The sequence below is a fragment of the Onychostoma macrolepis genome, chromosome 03, assembly GCF_012432095.1.
Source record: "Onychostoma macrolepis isolate SWU-2019 chromosome 03, ASM1243209v1, whole genome shotgun sequence".
NCBI lineage: Eukaryota > Metazoa > Chordata > Actinopteri > Cypriniformes > Cyprinidae > Onychostoma > Onychostoma macrolepis.
Genome location: NC_081157.1, coordinates 22,556,117 through 22,569,345, shown reverse-complemented (window position 1 = coordinate 22,569,345; position 13,229 = coordinate 22,556,117). Strand labels below are relative to the sequence as shown.

Here is a 13,229-nt window from a genome sequence, read left to right as displayed (position 1 = left end):
CAGGATTATGGTAAAAAAGGTAAACAAGTACAACTGCATGACTGGATTGTGATGCATGTACATTCATACTTTGTAATGGCATTTGTTACTTCAGAAAAACAGATACAGATGCATTTTAAAGTTGGTGTGTGTCTCCACCTCTTATTCAGATTTATGATTCATTTTTTGATGACATTGCTAATAAATGCTGCATTTAAGCAAATATCTTGCCTATTTACAGTGCAGTATTAGAGGCCAAGCACCAAAGTTGCATTGGGATCTACTATATCTGTAAGTTTTTTCACTATTCTTCTCATACCTTTGCCATTAACAGGCATTTATAGTGCAGTTTCCAAAAAAAATAATCTTACCAAATTTGGTGTCTGGAAGTGTAATAAATGGTCTAGAAACCACTTTGAACCACTTTTGTTCTGAACAAAGAGGTTTGTTTTGGTTATATTGCATCACTTACGTTTTTGGAACAGTATCTTGTTTTGAAATCATACAAAAAGATTATATTCCTCAGAATCTTTACATCACATTCCTGAACAATTTCATTCTTGCTAAATATCCAGGCAGGATTTCTGAACTTAAGAGTTCTTGGAGTTGGGCCAAGGTCAGATAAGCTAAACATTTTAAATGCACCATGCACCAAGATGACATTTGTGATACATTTGGCATCTGGCTGTTAACTTTTCCGAACTTCTCCTCTTGTTGTTGCTTCTGAGCTCCTTAAAAATAACAAAAAGAAAAACAGTTCTGCTACTAGAATGAATATAAATTCAAAACGTATATGTTGATATGTATATACTCCTGTTGCAGAGATATGTTTTATATTTGTTAAACCTTGTTGTTTCTGGTTGTCTTTTGGCATCTGCTCTTAGATCTACTTGAGAATCTGAGGAATTTGACTGAATCAAGATGCTGCTGATCATTGAAGCAGCTCTTCTTCTCATTTTAGCTGCTCTAGGACAGGTGAGCTTGAGTTCTAGTATGAATATTACAGACATTCATACCGATGATTGATTATTATGATTCCTGTTGCTGCAGGATCACAGAGCCGCTGCTGCTGTTGAAAATATATTTCCATTAGATATGGCACCAAATTCTGTTGATGACCAATATGAGGGCTGTACAAATCAAATGGCGGAAAAGGTGGAGAAATGCTATCTAGAGAAGGAAAGATCTGGATCAGCTGAATTTAATAAGACTTGGCAAGAAGGTGAAGAGAATGCCAAGAAACCAGAGGATAACTTGACAAGGAATCATTCAATCGCTATTCATGTTTACACTAACAAAGACTCTAAAGTATATAGTAATTTCACTAGTGCGACCCGCACTGACAAACAGAAATACAAAGAGGGGACATTCAAATGGTATTCACTTCACTTTCTGTTAACAGAAGCGATACAGATTCTGAAGAAAACACAAAATAGATGCTATACAACTTATCGTAGTACAAATGTTAAATTTGATGTTCAGAGCAAAGAGGTTCGATTGAGCTCATTTTCATCGTCCTCTCTTGATCGTAAAGTAATACAGGGTTTTGGAAATGTATCTTGTTTTGAAATCTACACTTGTGAAGGTGCTGATCTGACAAGATACTCTAAGTATCCTGAAGAGAAAGAGGTGCTGATTCCCCCGTATGAGATGTTTAATGTCACTGCTGTCAAAAACAGGACAGATCAGCCTGATCTCTGGTGTGAGACTGTGTTTGTGTTGAACAGCACTGGGACAAGAAGTGACCTGAGTTGTGTGTTGTTTAACAGTGGGAACTGTGCTGCTTTTTTAAATGTTTTACTAATTTTGCAAATATAATTTTGAAAAATGTTTACCTGATTAAAATTTTTGGAGGGGGTGGGGGTATATTTGTACTTTCCTTATCTGGTACAAGTATGTGGTCTTGTTTCATGAACTTGTATATTTTAATGAAATGTTACAACATGCTGTCTAGAGGGTACACTGTAAAGTGAGAGGCATGCTATAACATGTTCATGTGACAGGTGATCTTATAATAAAAACACAATATATACTATAATATGGTGTCAAAAGTCAAAAAAACAAAACAAAAACACAATACAGGTAAATGAATGAAGACACATTTCCACCCACACATCTCAGAAGACAACTAGACAGACAGGTGCAAAATGAATGTAAACATGTCTAAACATTCAGATTTCCCATCTTGAATTTATGTCCCAGAAAAAATACAAACATGCACAGTTAAACTGGGAGTTTGATGCACGGGCAGCTATCTCTACGTACAAGAGTTCATTTAGTGAGATTAATTATAAAATAGTTCACACATATAATATTTTTCACAGGGTGAAAGTATTGTGATGTGGGCACATTTGTATGTGTTTGTTATGGCGAACAACTGAGCGAAGAGACAATAGTGGAGGAGACATGTTATCTGTGGGAAGCATTTGAGGAATGACTGCATGTGATTTTACTACATTTTTGAACTTTTTGATCTAAAAGTCTTTGATCTTTTAAAAGTGTGATTTTATATTTCCTGCAGGAAATCCATTTGAGATGACCCAGCTGATAAATTATGTTGGTTCCAACATTATGGTTTGAATATAAGCACCCAGGTTTCAGGAGTATAAACAAGGAAAACGAGAACATCTACAAGACTTTTTTTTTATTTATCATTGTCATCAATCTTAATGCCAGTTCTTCTCTTCAGACAAACCGATACAGTTGCTGTGTGTCTCCACCTGCAGATCTACAACATGTGTCTAGTTCTTGGTCACTGGATGAAGATGTGGAGATCGTTGATAGAAAAATATTTATTATATTTATTAGTTTTCTTATTTTCTTCCCATTTACAGTACTACTGATGAAAAGAACCATATAGTAAAATGTTATGAAACTCGGCAAAAAAAGGGAAGCACTGAAATATTGTCTAATCAAATTTGTTGTCGGTCTCTCAAACACTTTAGCTTCACCAACAGTTAAAATTTCACTTCAGTTTTAGGAATTTGTGTAATGTATATTCTCTACAATCTGCTTTTCTTTTAAAAAACACACCTGTTCAAACTCATCCTTGAGCTTTCGTCACATCAACCTAAACTTGGGTGAGACATTTTGCAGGTAAAACCAGTCAAAAAGATCTTTTGTGATATTGTCAACCATTTCCATGTGACACAATGAATGAATGATGGCGTGGGCTTCAAAGGAAGTGAGGTCAAATTTTTGATGGATTGGCATGATGCCTTAAAGTCTATAGTGATTTCAACAAACATACAAAACAAAAACAAAAAAACTACACACAGTTGGAATTCACATTCATTCAGTTTTGTTAAAAGAAGTGATAGAGATTCAAAGGAAAACATAAAATAAATTCTATTTCACAGTTTCATAGGGGTTTTCAATTTTGCTAACAGTCTATTAGCCAGGCATTTCATTTGCATTACATTGGGTCTATTTTCTGATCCATATAAAAAGTTTTTCCTTGTTTAATGGAGCCAACTACTGATTTCTTTTTAAAATATTGATTTTCTTTCATTTACACTTCCTGTTGTTTATCTCACACACAGACACGCACACACCCAGAACACATGGACATGGATGATGTGCAATATACAAAAGCCAACTTCCTCATCACCTGGTTTGAAGAGCTGTCTGTCTGTGAGCGACTGACTTTTCTGATCTTCTCCTCTCACTGTTTCTCCTGAACTCCTGAATCTGAGACAGCAATATTCTCAGGTAAGTTTGAGGTTAAAGTAAAATGTCACTATAAGAGTTTTATTGTCAAAATTGATGTAAATATTGCTTTCCATTTATATTTTGGGTGAAAGATTTAGTACGTGTGAAATGCTCTTGTGTTTCTACTAGATATACTAGATCATCTGAGGGATTTGATTGAATCAAGATGCTGCTGATCATTGAAGCTCTTCTTCTCATTTTAGCTGCTCTAGGACAGGTAAGCTCGTGTTCTAGTATGAATATTACAGACATAAATACTGATGATTGATCATTATGATTCCTGTTGCTGCAGGATAACAGAACTGCTGTTGAAGGACATATATTTCCATTGGATATGGCACTGAATTCAGTTGATGATCAATATAAGGGATGTACTGAGGAAATGGGAGACCTGGTGAAAACAAAATATCTAGAGATCGAAAAATCTGCCTCAGCTGAATACAATAAGACTTGGCAAGAAGGTGAACAGAAAGCTAAGAAACCTGAGGATAACCTGCAACAAATTCATTCAGTTGTCATTCATGTTTACACTAACAAAGACTCTAAAGTATATAGTAATTTCACTAGTGCGACCCGCACTGACAAACAGAAATACAAAGAGGGGACATTCAAATGGTATTCACTTCACTTTCTGTTAACAGAAGCGATACAGATTCTGAAGAAAACACAAAATAGATGCTATACAACTTATCGTGGTGCAAATATTAAATTTGATGTTCAGAGCAAAGAGGTTCGATTGAGCTCATTTTCATCGTCCTCTCTTGATCGTAAAGTAATACAGGGTTTTGGAAATGTATCTTGTTTTGAAATCTACACTTGTGAAGGTATATTACAGAACAAATATCAGTGTTGGGCAAGCTAGTTGGAAAATGTAGTGAGCTAAGCTAACAGTTACTCCTCGTTAAATGAAGCTTAACTACACTAAAGCTACAGCCCTGGGAAATGTAGCAAGCTAAGCTACGGCAACGCGGCAAAAGTAGTTTACTACATCCAAGCTATTTAAAAAAAATAAAAAATAAAAAAATTCTATTGAGCCAACATCATACCAAGTCAATGCTCTCTCAGTGATCAATAAAACTGTCAGTCAAGCAGATAGACAGGCACGTTCAGTTTAATTGTTTATTCAACAGCTGTTCCAAACCCATTTGGCAACATAATCAGTATCAAATACACGGCCGGATTTACCTCATATTGTGACATAGGCAAAATACATTTTTGCTGTCGGCCAGAAACCTCCTATTGGTTGTTGGTATTGTGGCTTTATTGTATACAGATACATTTATATAAATGGTAACACTTCACAATAAGGTTCAGTAGTTAAGATTAGTTAACTAGTGTAGTTAACATGAACTAAGAATGAACAATACTTCTGTAGCATTTATCTTAACGTTAATTTCAACATTTACTAATGCATTATTAAAATCAAAAGTTTGTTAACATTTGTTAATGCACTGTGAACTAACATGAACTACCAATGAACGACTGTATTTTCAATAACTAACAATAACAAAGATTAATAAATACTGTAATACATGTATTTTAATGTAATACTGTAATGAATGTATTTTATACATTGTATGCTCATGTACATTAGCTAACATTAATGAAATCGTATTGTATAGTGTTACCATATAGATGTTTAGGTCTAAAGATAGGCTATGTTTATTTGCATCGTTGCATGTGTCATTAGATATTAATATAAACATTTCACCAAAATCAAGTTCAAATACGAAGCTTTTTACCAGCAAATGTATTTTTTTTTTCCTGACTCGTGTCCTGTTTTCCCCAGTTTTCTGTCATTATGTGGGCGTTCAGTTTTTTTCTGTTATTTGGCCAAAGTATCATATTATGAAAGATTCAGCGCTTCGCACGAGCTGTTTGGCTGTGACTCGACAACAAATGCTAGACTAAGAAACTCTTCTCCGCTTCTCAAATACAAAAAAAAAAAAAAGCATTAGCCTTTATAAATAGTGTTTTTTGAGTAAAAAAAAACCGCTGTACTTATTCAATCAGCAGCTCTTTATTTACCTTCAGACTGCAAACAAGCTAAGATGCTCCAAACAGCGCTCCGCACTTCATTGACGAGAGAGGCGGGAGGAATAATGAGGTTTGACTGACAGTTTGAGGAGCCAATGGCGTTACGAGCTTTTGTGTCTGCGGCGTCACTTACTGATCCAGGATCAGTGATCCGTAGCTGTTATATTTCTGATTTGAGCTCGAGTTTCAGAATGCTTTCTTTGAATAATGTAACGTTAGCTTTTGTTGACGCTACCGCGCTACTTGATCAAAAAAAGAGCTTAACTACCGTAAAGCTATTTGATTCAGAAAGCAGTGACGCTACCGCCACGCTACTGAGAAATGTAGTTAAACTTGTAGCGACGCTACTGCCCATCACTGACAAATATACACAGTTCAACAGGAAGCTTGGTAATGCATTGCAGCTGTCTCTATAAGTTCAGAAATTAATTGAAGTTTATTCAAAATGGGTTCACACGTACAGTATATTTCATGATACTCTAGTATTGTAAAGTCAACGTACACTGTAAAAAGTGAAAGTTGACTTAACTTTAAAAAATTGAGGAAACCGTTGCCTTAAAATTATTAAGTATATAATATTTTTTCTTTTTTTTAAAAGTTAAGTGAACTTGACAATTCAATTAACTTATTTTTTTAATTACCATTTACTTAAAAAATTTAAGGCAACGAGTTTCCTAATTTTTTTTAAGTTAAGTCAACTTATGACATTTTACAGTGTATTCGTAGTGGGAAAACAACTGAGCAAAGAGACACCTTATCTGTGGGAAGCATTTGGAAAGTTTCATGGTAAGATAGCTGCTTTTTCATTTACTGAATCTGCTAAAATTAAAAACACAATCTCCTAAGTATTTTCATGTGTCTTGCAGAAAACCTATTTGATATGATCCATTCACGAGTTTGCCTGCCCATTCAGCCCTGCCAGATAATGATAAACAAACTTGGCTTGCTGTCCACGAAGGAGGCTCAGTTCGAGCTCTGAGTAAGCAACATCCTCAGGTAATTTTGGCAATAAAACATAGTGCTTCTATGGTTAAAAATGGTTCTGCAATCCATCAGAAAATACTTTATTTTAAACTGTAAGATGTAAGAACTTTCCTCAAGTTTATACTTTTTTTTTTTTTTTTTTTTTAAATGTTCAGTAAAATGAGGAGCTTCAGAAAATGTGGTAACACTTTAGAATACTGGTCCATCGTTAATGAATAACTAAACAGGAACAAATGACTAATGCACTATTAACATTGTAGTAACTACTATTAACTAACAAGAATCTCTGATTAATGGTTTAGTAATTAATAGCTCTCAGTTGAAACTGTTCACTATTAGCTAATCAATAACAACTTTTCATATATTCTGGATAACTTCTAAGAACTACTGTAAACAGGTTCATAATTAATGTGAATTATGCATAATGACTAATTAATCCTAAAATGAACTGATTCATTGTCATGTGAAAATAGAATTCATGTCATTGTAAGCTTTTGAGATAAATGAAAGGTTTTGGATAGTAACGACTCACGTGTTACTATATCCTTCTGAAGAAACTACTAATTGCTTGGATCAGTATTCTAATGTGAAGATCGCGGTAACCCACTAGTAATGATATAAGTGCTACTAAATCTAGCAAAATGAATTACTAAACAGGACCTTACAAGAACTTCAAAAGTTTACAATGATTTCAGTAATTACTAGGGAGTTATCACGATCTTCACTTTAGAATACTGATCCAAATAGTAATTCTTTCTGAAGAATTTGGTAATACTTGAGTCATTACTAGTAGGTTAGCATGACCTTCACTTTAAAATTAATTATAGGCTATATGTATTATTCATATTAATTATAAACCTGTATACAGCAGTTCTTAGGAGTTCTTGGGGAGGTATGAAAAAAAATAATAGTTACTGGATTAGCTAATACTGAACTACCACATTCGACTAAGCATGCTTACTAATTCATTAATCAGAGTTTCTTGTTAGTTACTAGTGGTTACTAGAGTGCTAATATTGCGTTACTCATGTGTTCTTGTGTAGTTATTCATTAATGATCAACAACAACAACAAAAAACAAAAAAAATGTAATTCTAAATGTTTTTCTGATGCAAGACTTTTATTTTTAAACAGACACGTGACCGGGTCGATTCCATTCAAGCAGCTGCACGTGAGGATAAGAGGACAGTCACAAACTTAAGAAATCAGCTGGAGCAACTCACAGAAAAAATGACAAACATTGAAGATAGGAGCAGGAGAAATAATGTGTGACTGGTGGGGTTGCCGAAGGGGGCTGAAGGCTCTGATGCAGCTGGTTTCTTCAGAGCCAGTCTTTCCAAGTGGACCCCTTCCCTGAAAGGCCGTGACATCGAGATTGACCGGGCCCATCACATGTATGACGGAAGGAAAAACTCAGATCGGCTGCGTACTCTCATCTTCCGTGTATTAAGATGGCATGACAGATCGGCGATCCTGAAAGGTGCTCGGCAGGCATATCCAGTGAAGTATATGCAGAACTATGTCACGCTACTATTTTTTCCCGACTTTAGTCCAGCCACAACTACCAAGAGAAAGAGCTTTAATCTAGTCTTGAAGAAGATGACAGCACTTGGTCTCCAGCCCTTCCTCACCTATCTGGCAGTAATTGAACTATGGCACAAACGTGAGCAGATGATGTTCGACTCTCCTCAAAAGACGGAGGATTTTGTTACTTCACTGTCACTGAAGACGCATTCTGCAGCGCTACAAAGCAGTGGGAAGGTGTCGGCTACATCCTCCCAGCTTAACGAGGGGAAATTAACAATGAGGTCTGTGGTGATCCTAACTGTCCTGAAGAGGACAATAACAAGGTGGCCATGGACACTTGTTAATTTCTTTTTGGGATCTTGCCCCTGCCCTGTACATTCATCTGCTGATTGGTAAATAATAATGATTTACTTTCTTTCGTTTTATTTATTATTATTATTATTCTTCGGGCTGATGGAGAGCAGGTTCAATCACTACGCTTTTGGCTCAGTGGGCCTTTGGGGACATGTCTTGCGTTGAAGTGGACTGGTCACACATCAACATTTGTTTCTGTTGTTTATGCAGACCTACACTCTCGGTAATGTGCGGTCTGCTTTGGTTTTTATACACACTAGTTTGTCGTTCCTTGTTTTTGCTTTTTTTATATGCCCTTCAACAGACATCAATATTTTTATTTATTCTGCTTTTCTTTTAAAAGGACTATGCATCTAGGTGGATTGGTATCCAGGATACATATTAATGTTTACATGTCACTGGCAGTATGGCATTGCTTTTGTTTCACTTCACTTAGACAGAATCTTGGCATTGTGAGCACACAATGCATGTTCTGAATATCTTATTGAATTAGAATATTTGCACTGTAAATCGATTTCCTGTGCCCTGATACAAGAGTCTCAGTTAAAACAATGTGATGTGGCATGTTTTCAAAACAAATATTACAAACTGGCAGCCTTCCCTTGAGCCCCTTATAAAACTAAGGGGGTGCTTATCTTAGCCGATAGGAAGTTGCATTTAACTATTGAACATGCCGGGAATGATGATGAAGGTAGATTTGTTTTTATACGCTATAAAATACATAATGACAGGTTAGAACTGGTCTCCATTTACTGCCCGAATGAGGCAGACAGTGTATTTTTCACGAATATTTCCAATATATTACTTGAGCAGATGGATTGTCGTTTAGTGATGGGTGGTGATTTTAATGCTGTTTTAAATCCTGCACTGGATAAATCTCACCCTGATACTAGAGCTAACCATCCTCTAAGTTATTGAATAAATTTATCACTGAACTTAATGTAATCGATCTTTGGAGAATCCAGAATACTACATCTAAGGACTAAAAATGGTGGAACGTCTGATCGCTGGACCATTTGTCCAGCCCTCTTGGTCTACATTGGTCAGAAACACATGCGGTGACTTATATGATAACCAGGGACTCTGCTCTCTTCAAAAACTAAGAACTACGTTTTGTTTATCAGCATCATCATATTTTGTCTTTTTTCAGTTACGTCCTGCTCTCAAGGCCTATGGAGTTCCCTGGGCATCCTCTACTTCCTCTCATCCTACGTGGGATTGCCATCTGTTTCTTTAATATATAGTAAATTTAATGATCACACTGCAAATTTTTATTTATCGGTCGACTGGGAGAGGGTGTGGTCTAATCTAATCTTAACTTCTAAAAACTTGGCTCTTTGTCTTATCCATTAAGCCGCACAGCACAGATACGTCTTTTATGTATATTTATGCTTTGATTTGAATGAAAACAGCATATCCTTGTGGTGCATCTGACAGAACAGCGTACGCTATTTGCGTTCATCGGATACTCTCCAAAATGACGCTAACGCAGAGGAGGCAAATTGTTGAATAAATTTGTTATTTTTGTTTTTTTGGCATACAAAAAGAATTCTCGTGGCTTCATAACGTTATGGTTGAACCACTGATGGCAGATGGACTATTCTGACAATGTCTTTCATACTTTTCTGGGCCTTGACAGTGAAAATTGTTTGGCAGTCAATGGGACAGTCATAAACCTCCCGGATTTCATCCAAAATATCTTAAATTGTGCTTTTATATCTTAAATAAAGCTTTTACGGGTTTGGAACGACATGGGGGCAAGTGATTAATGACACAATTTTCATTTTGGGGTGGAGTAGCCCTTTAAGCTACTAATTTTAACATTATTTAAGTGCTAACCAGTAAACTTGTCACTATATTGCATATTCTTACTCTTACTGAATCTTGAATTGATTGTAATGATAAACTTGAATACCAATTGAAAGAGAAAAAAAGGCTTAAAGTATTTTTCTATTTTCACATTAATGTTATACATTTGGTACAATTATGCGGTCTTGTTTCAACATATATATATATATATATATATATATATATATATATATATATATATATATATATATATATATATATATACATATACATATATTTGTAAAATATATTTTGATTTAATAATAATAATAATAAACATGATAAACTAAAATATTGTGTCAATAAAAGCCATTTTGCAAGATGTTGTATCTTTGTGTTTTTCATATTTCCAGTCAGTATAAGCAAAAACATAATTCTACAACATAATCTCATGGAGCTTGTGTTCTAGTATGGATATTACAGACATGAATGCTGATGATTGATCATTATGATTCCTGTTGCTACAGGATCACAATGCTGCTGTTGAAAAGATAGTTCAGCTCATGAAAAAAAATCAGAGATTTTATATATTGGTGGTGATCTCATGAATTATCATCACTGTTATTTTTGTAATTTTACATCCATTTCTATGTAATTTAAGACAAAATGCTCTATAAATAATACAGTGTAAAATAAAGAGTTAAATAGAGTTATTTTCCATAAAAATATTTTTTATTCTTTATTTTCACCAATTCTTAAAATTTCACTTTGGTTTTAAATTGTAACTCTGTGGATTTGACATCATGCAGGAAATTACACCTTACAGCTATTCTTTCATTTCCATTTGTGTGAGCTTTTTATTCATTATTTGAATTCGGGGGTTTTTTCAGTCCACAAAATTCACAGGTATATGAAATGTAAATCTAAAACATGCTTTACTGGATAAATCCTATGTAGTATTTTATAGAACATGTCCTTAACTTTGTTATTACAGTTTTTCTGGATTGCTAACAAACTATAACTGATTCATTTGGCCCATTTTCCCAAACCATTCATACAGTTCTCAAAACAAAGACATGTTTCTTAAAACCTTTGACACATTTCACCAGTTTGCACACACGTTCCAATTTGCTCAGTGTTTTCTGCAAAACTCTACACAAAAACACCATCATTTTGCACAGGTTTAACCATGTTCTCATTTAGAAAACTCAAACACACAATATAATTAACTCAAGCATCAAAAAATTAACACAAACAGCACATGTTTATCCATGTGTGAACATTCAGTAGCAAAACTGATGACACACAGGTCAGAATCTCATGATGATATGCACAGGAGCACAAGTGATTATGTGTTTTGGAAAATGAATACTGGTAGTGGGAGACAAAGAGGAATAGGAGGAGAAAAATAAATTAAGGGGATGAGGTCAAAGGTCATTTGTTCCTGATGAAATACAAAGCACTATAGTTGACCATGTTCTTCTGCATGGACTGACCATGAGGGAAGATGGCCTACAGGCTCATCTACAAGGTTTCAATACTACTGACACATACAATATAATTACAGTACATAGCAGCAGTACTTCAGATGAGACAACTTTCATTATTCTATGTACAGTAAATAATGTAGCACATGTTGTACACCCTCAAACTCATTACTGTTGAAATGATTTGTAGCCAAGTAGTCCTTACATCTACTCTATTTTTGCAGAACTGAGAGATGACTGTCCAGGGAAGGCAGAGAAGTCTTTTTTCAGAAGACTAAGAAACCGCTATAACAAATAAGGATACTACCAATACTGTAATGCAATTTGGCTGAGGATGCTAAATGAATGAATGAATGAATGAATTTATTTATTTATTTATTTACAGTAACTGACAGTATATTCCAGTGTGTGTTTACTGTGTATTCGGTTGTTTGGTCTTAAAACTTTTCTCTTCTAGTGCTTTTCATCTACTATAAGATGTCTTTACAGAAGTGTAATGAAAGTAAACTTTTCTTAAAGTTTATTTCTGAATTTTACTATATCTGCACCCCTCTATTTATGCCGTATAGCATGCGGCATAAATCTTATTTTACTGTAAATATAAAATATCTTATTTGAACAGTCATTGACTAGCAAAAGGATTCCTGTTTCCCAAAAGGAGGTTTTTGTAACAGTGTTTTGAATTGATCTCACTAGTGTTCTCTAGACAGGAAAGTAGTCTGAGTATTTGACAGGTTTGTGTATCATCTGAGGCCAAAGTTTGAGTCTGACAAAAGAGAATATGTTTTTGACTAAACTATTTGATTTTGACCTGGAAGTTTGAAGTTTGCACAAGTTGGTGTGTAATTTTGAGATTGTGTTTATAGTTGTGAGAAAATGGTGAATTGTTTCATGAATTGTGTGTTAGCAATCGAGAAAAACTGTAATGCAAAATTAGTTTTTTATTTTTTCAGGAAATTACCTCTTTCAAAGACTTTGGTGTTTTGACATCATTGCCATCTACTGGTCAAAATGTGTAAATCATTTACTGAAACAGTCATCATTCACCTCTTACAAAAAATACCTTTCTGCAACTTCAAATTTCACATAACCTTTTTCAAAACCTCTGACAAAGCAGAGTTCTTAGACCGGTTCTCACAAAAACCCATTATAAGTGTCACATTTCATGGAGAATACCACATAAGTTTGGTTATCACACCACCAAACCACCTGGAGGTGTCATGTCTTTTCTTTTTAGCACAAGTAATAATGATAACTAACGACCTGAATTAAAACAAAACAAAACTAACTGTTTACTTAAGTTAGGGGTGTGCAATCAAACACACCTGCCTGTAGCTTTCAAGTGATCTTGAAGACATTGATT

At 34.8% G+C, this 13,229-nt stretch overlaps 2 protein-coding genes across 2 annotated transcripts; both read left to right on the top strand.

The window, feature by feature from the left end:
* The first annotated feature begins 900 nt into the window (after positions 1-900).
* LOC131534835 (ecto-ADP-ribosyltransferase 5-like) lies at positions 901-1,803 on the top strand. The gene is given in 2 exon segments (XM_058767899.1): positions 901-954; positions 1,030-1,803. Coding segments are annotated over 2 exon segments (828 nt in total).
* Positions 1,804-3,614: 1,811 nt separating this feature from the next.
* On the top strand, positions 3,615-5,339 carry LOC131537907 (ecto-ADP-ribosyltransferase 5-like). The gene is made up of 3 exons (XM_058771612.1): positions 3,615-3,690; positions 3,820-3,907; positions 3,983-5,339. The coding sequence occupies exons 2-3, from the start codon at positions 3,857-3,859 to the stop codon at positions 4,550-4,552; spliced, it is 621 nt and encodes a 206-aa protein (XP_058627595.1). The 5' UTR covers positions 3,615-3,690; positions 3,820-3,856; the 3' UTR covers positions 4,553-5,339.
* Positions 5,340-13,229: the final 7,890 nt, after the last annotated feature.

What these genes read in the sequence shown, in the direction of transcription:
- LOC131537907 (XM_058771612.1), top strand. Translation starts at nt 3,857, where the DNA reads ATGCTGCTGATCATTGAAGCTCTTCTTCTCATTTTAGCTGCTCTAGGA. An exon ending in TTTTAGCTGCTCTAGGACAG is followed by an intron (nt 3,908 to 3,982) that starts GTAAGCTCGTGT and finishes CTGTTGCTGCAG; the next exon opens with GATAACAGAACTGCTGTTGA.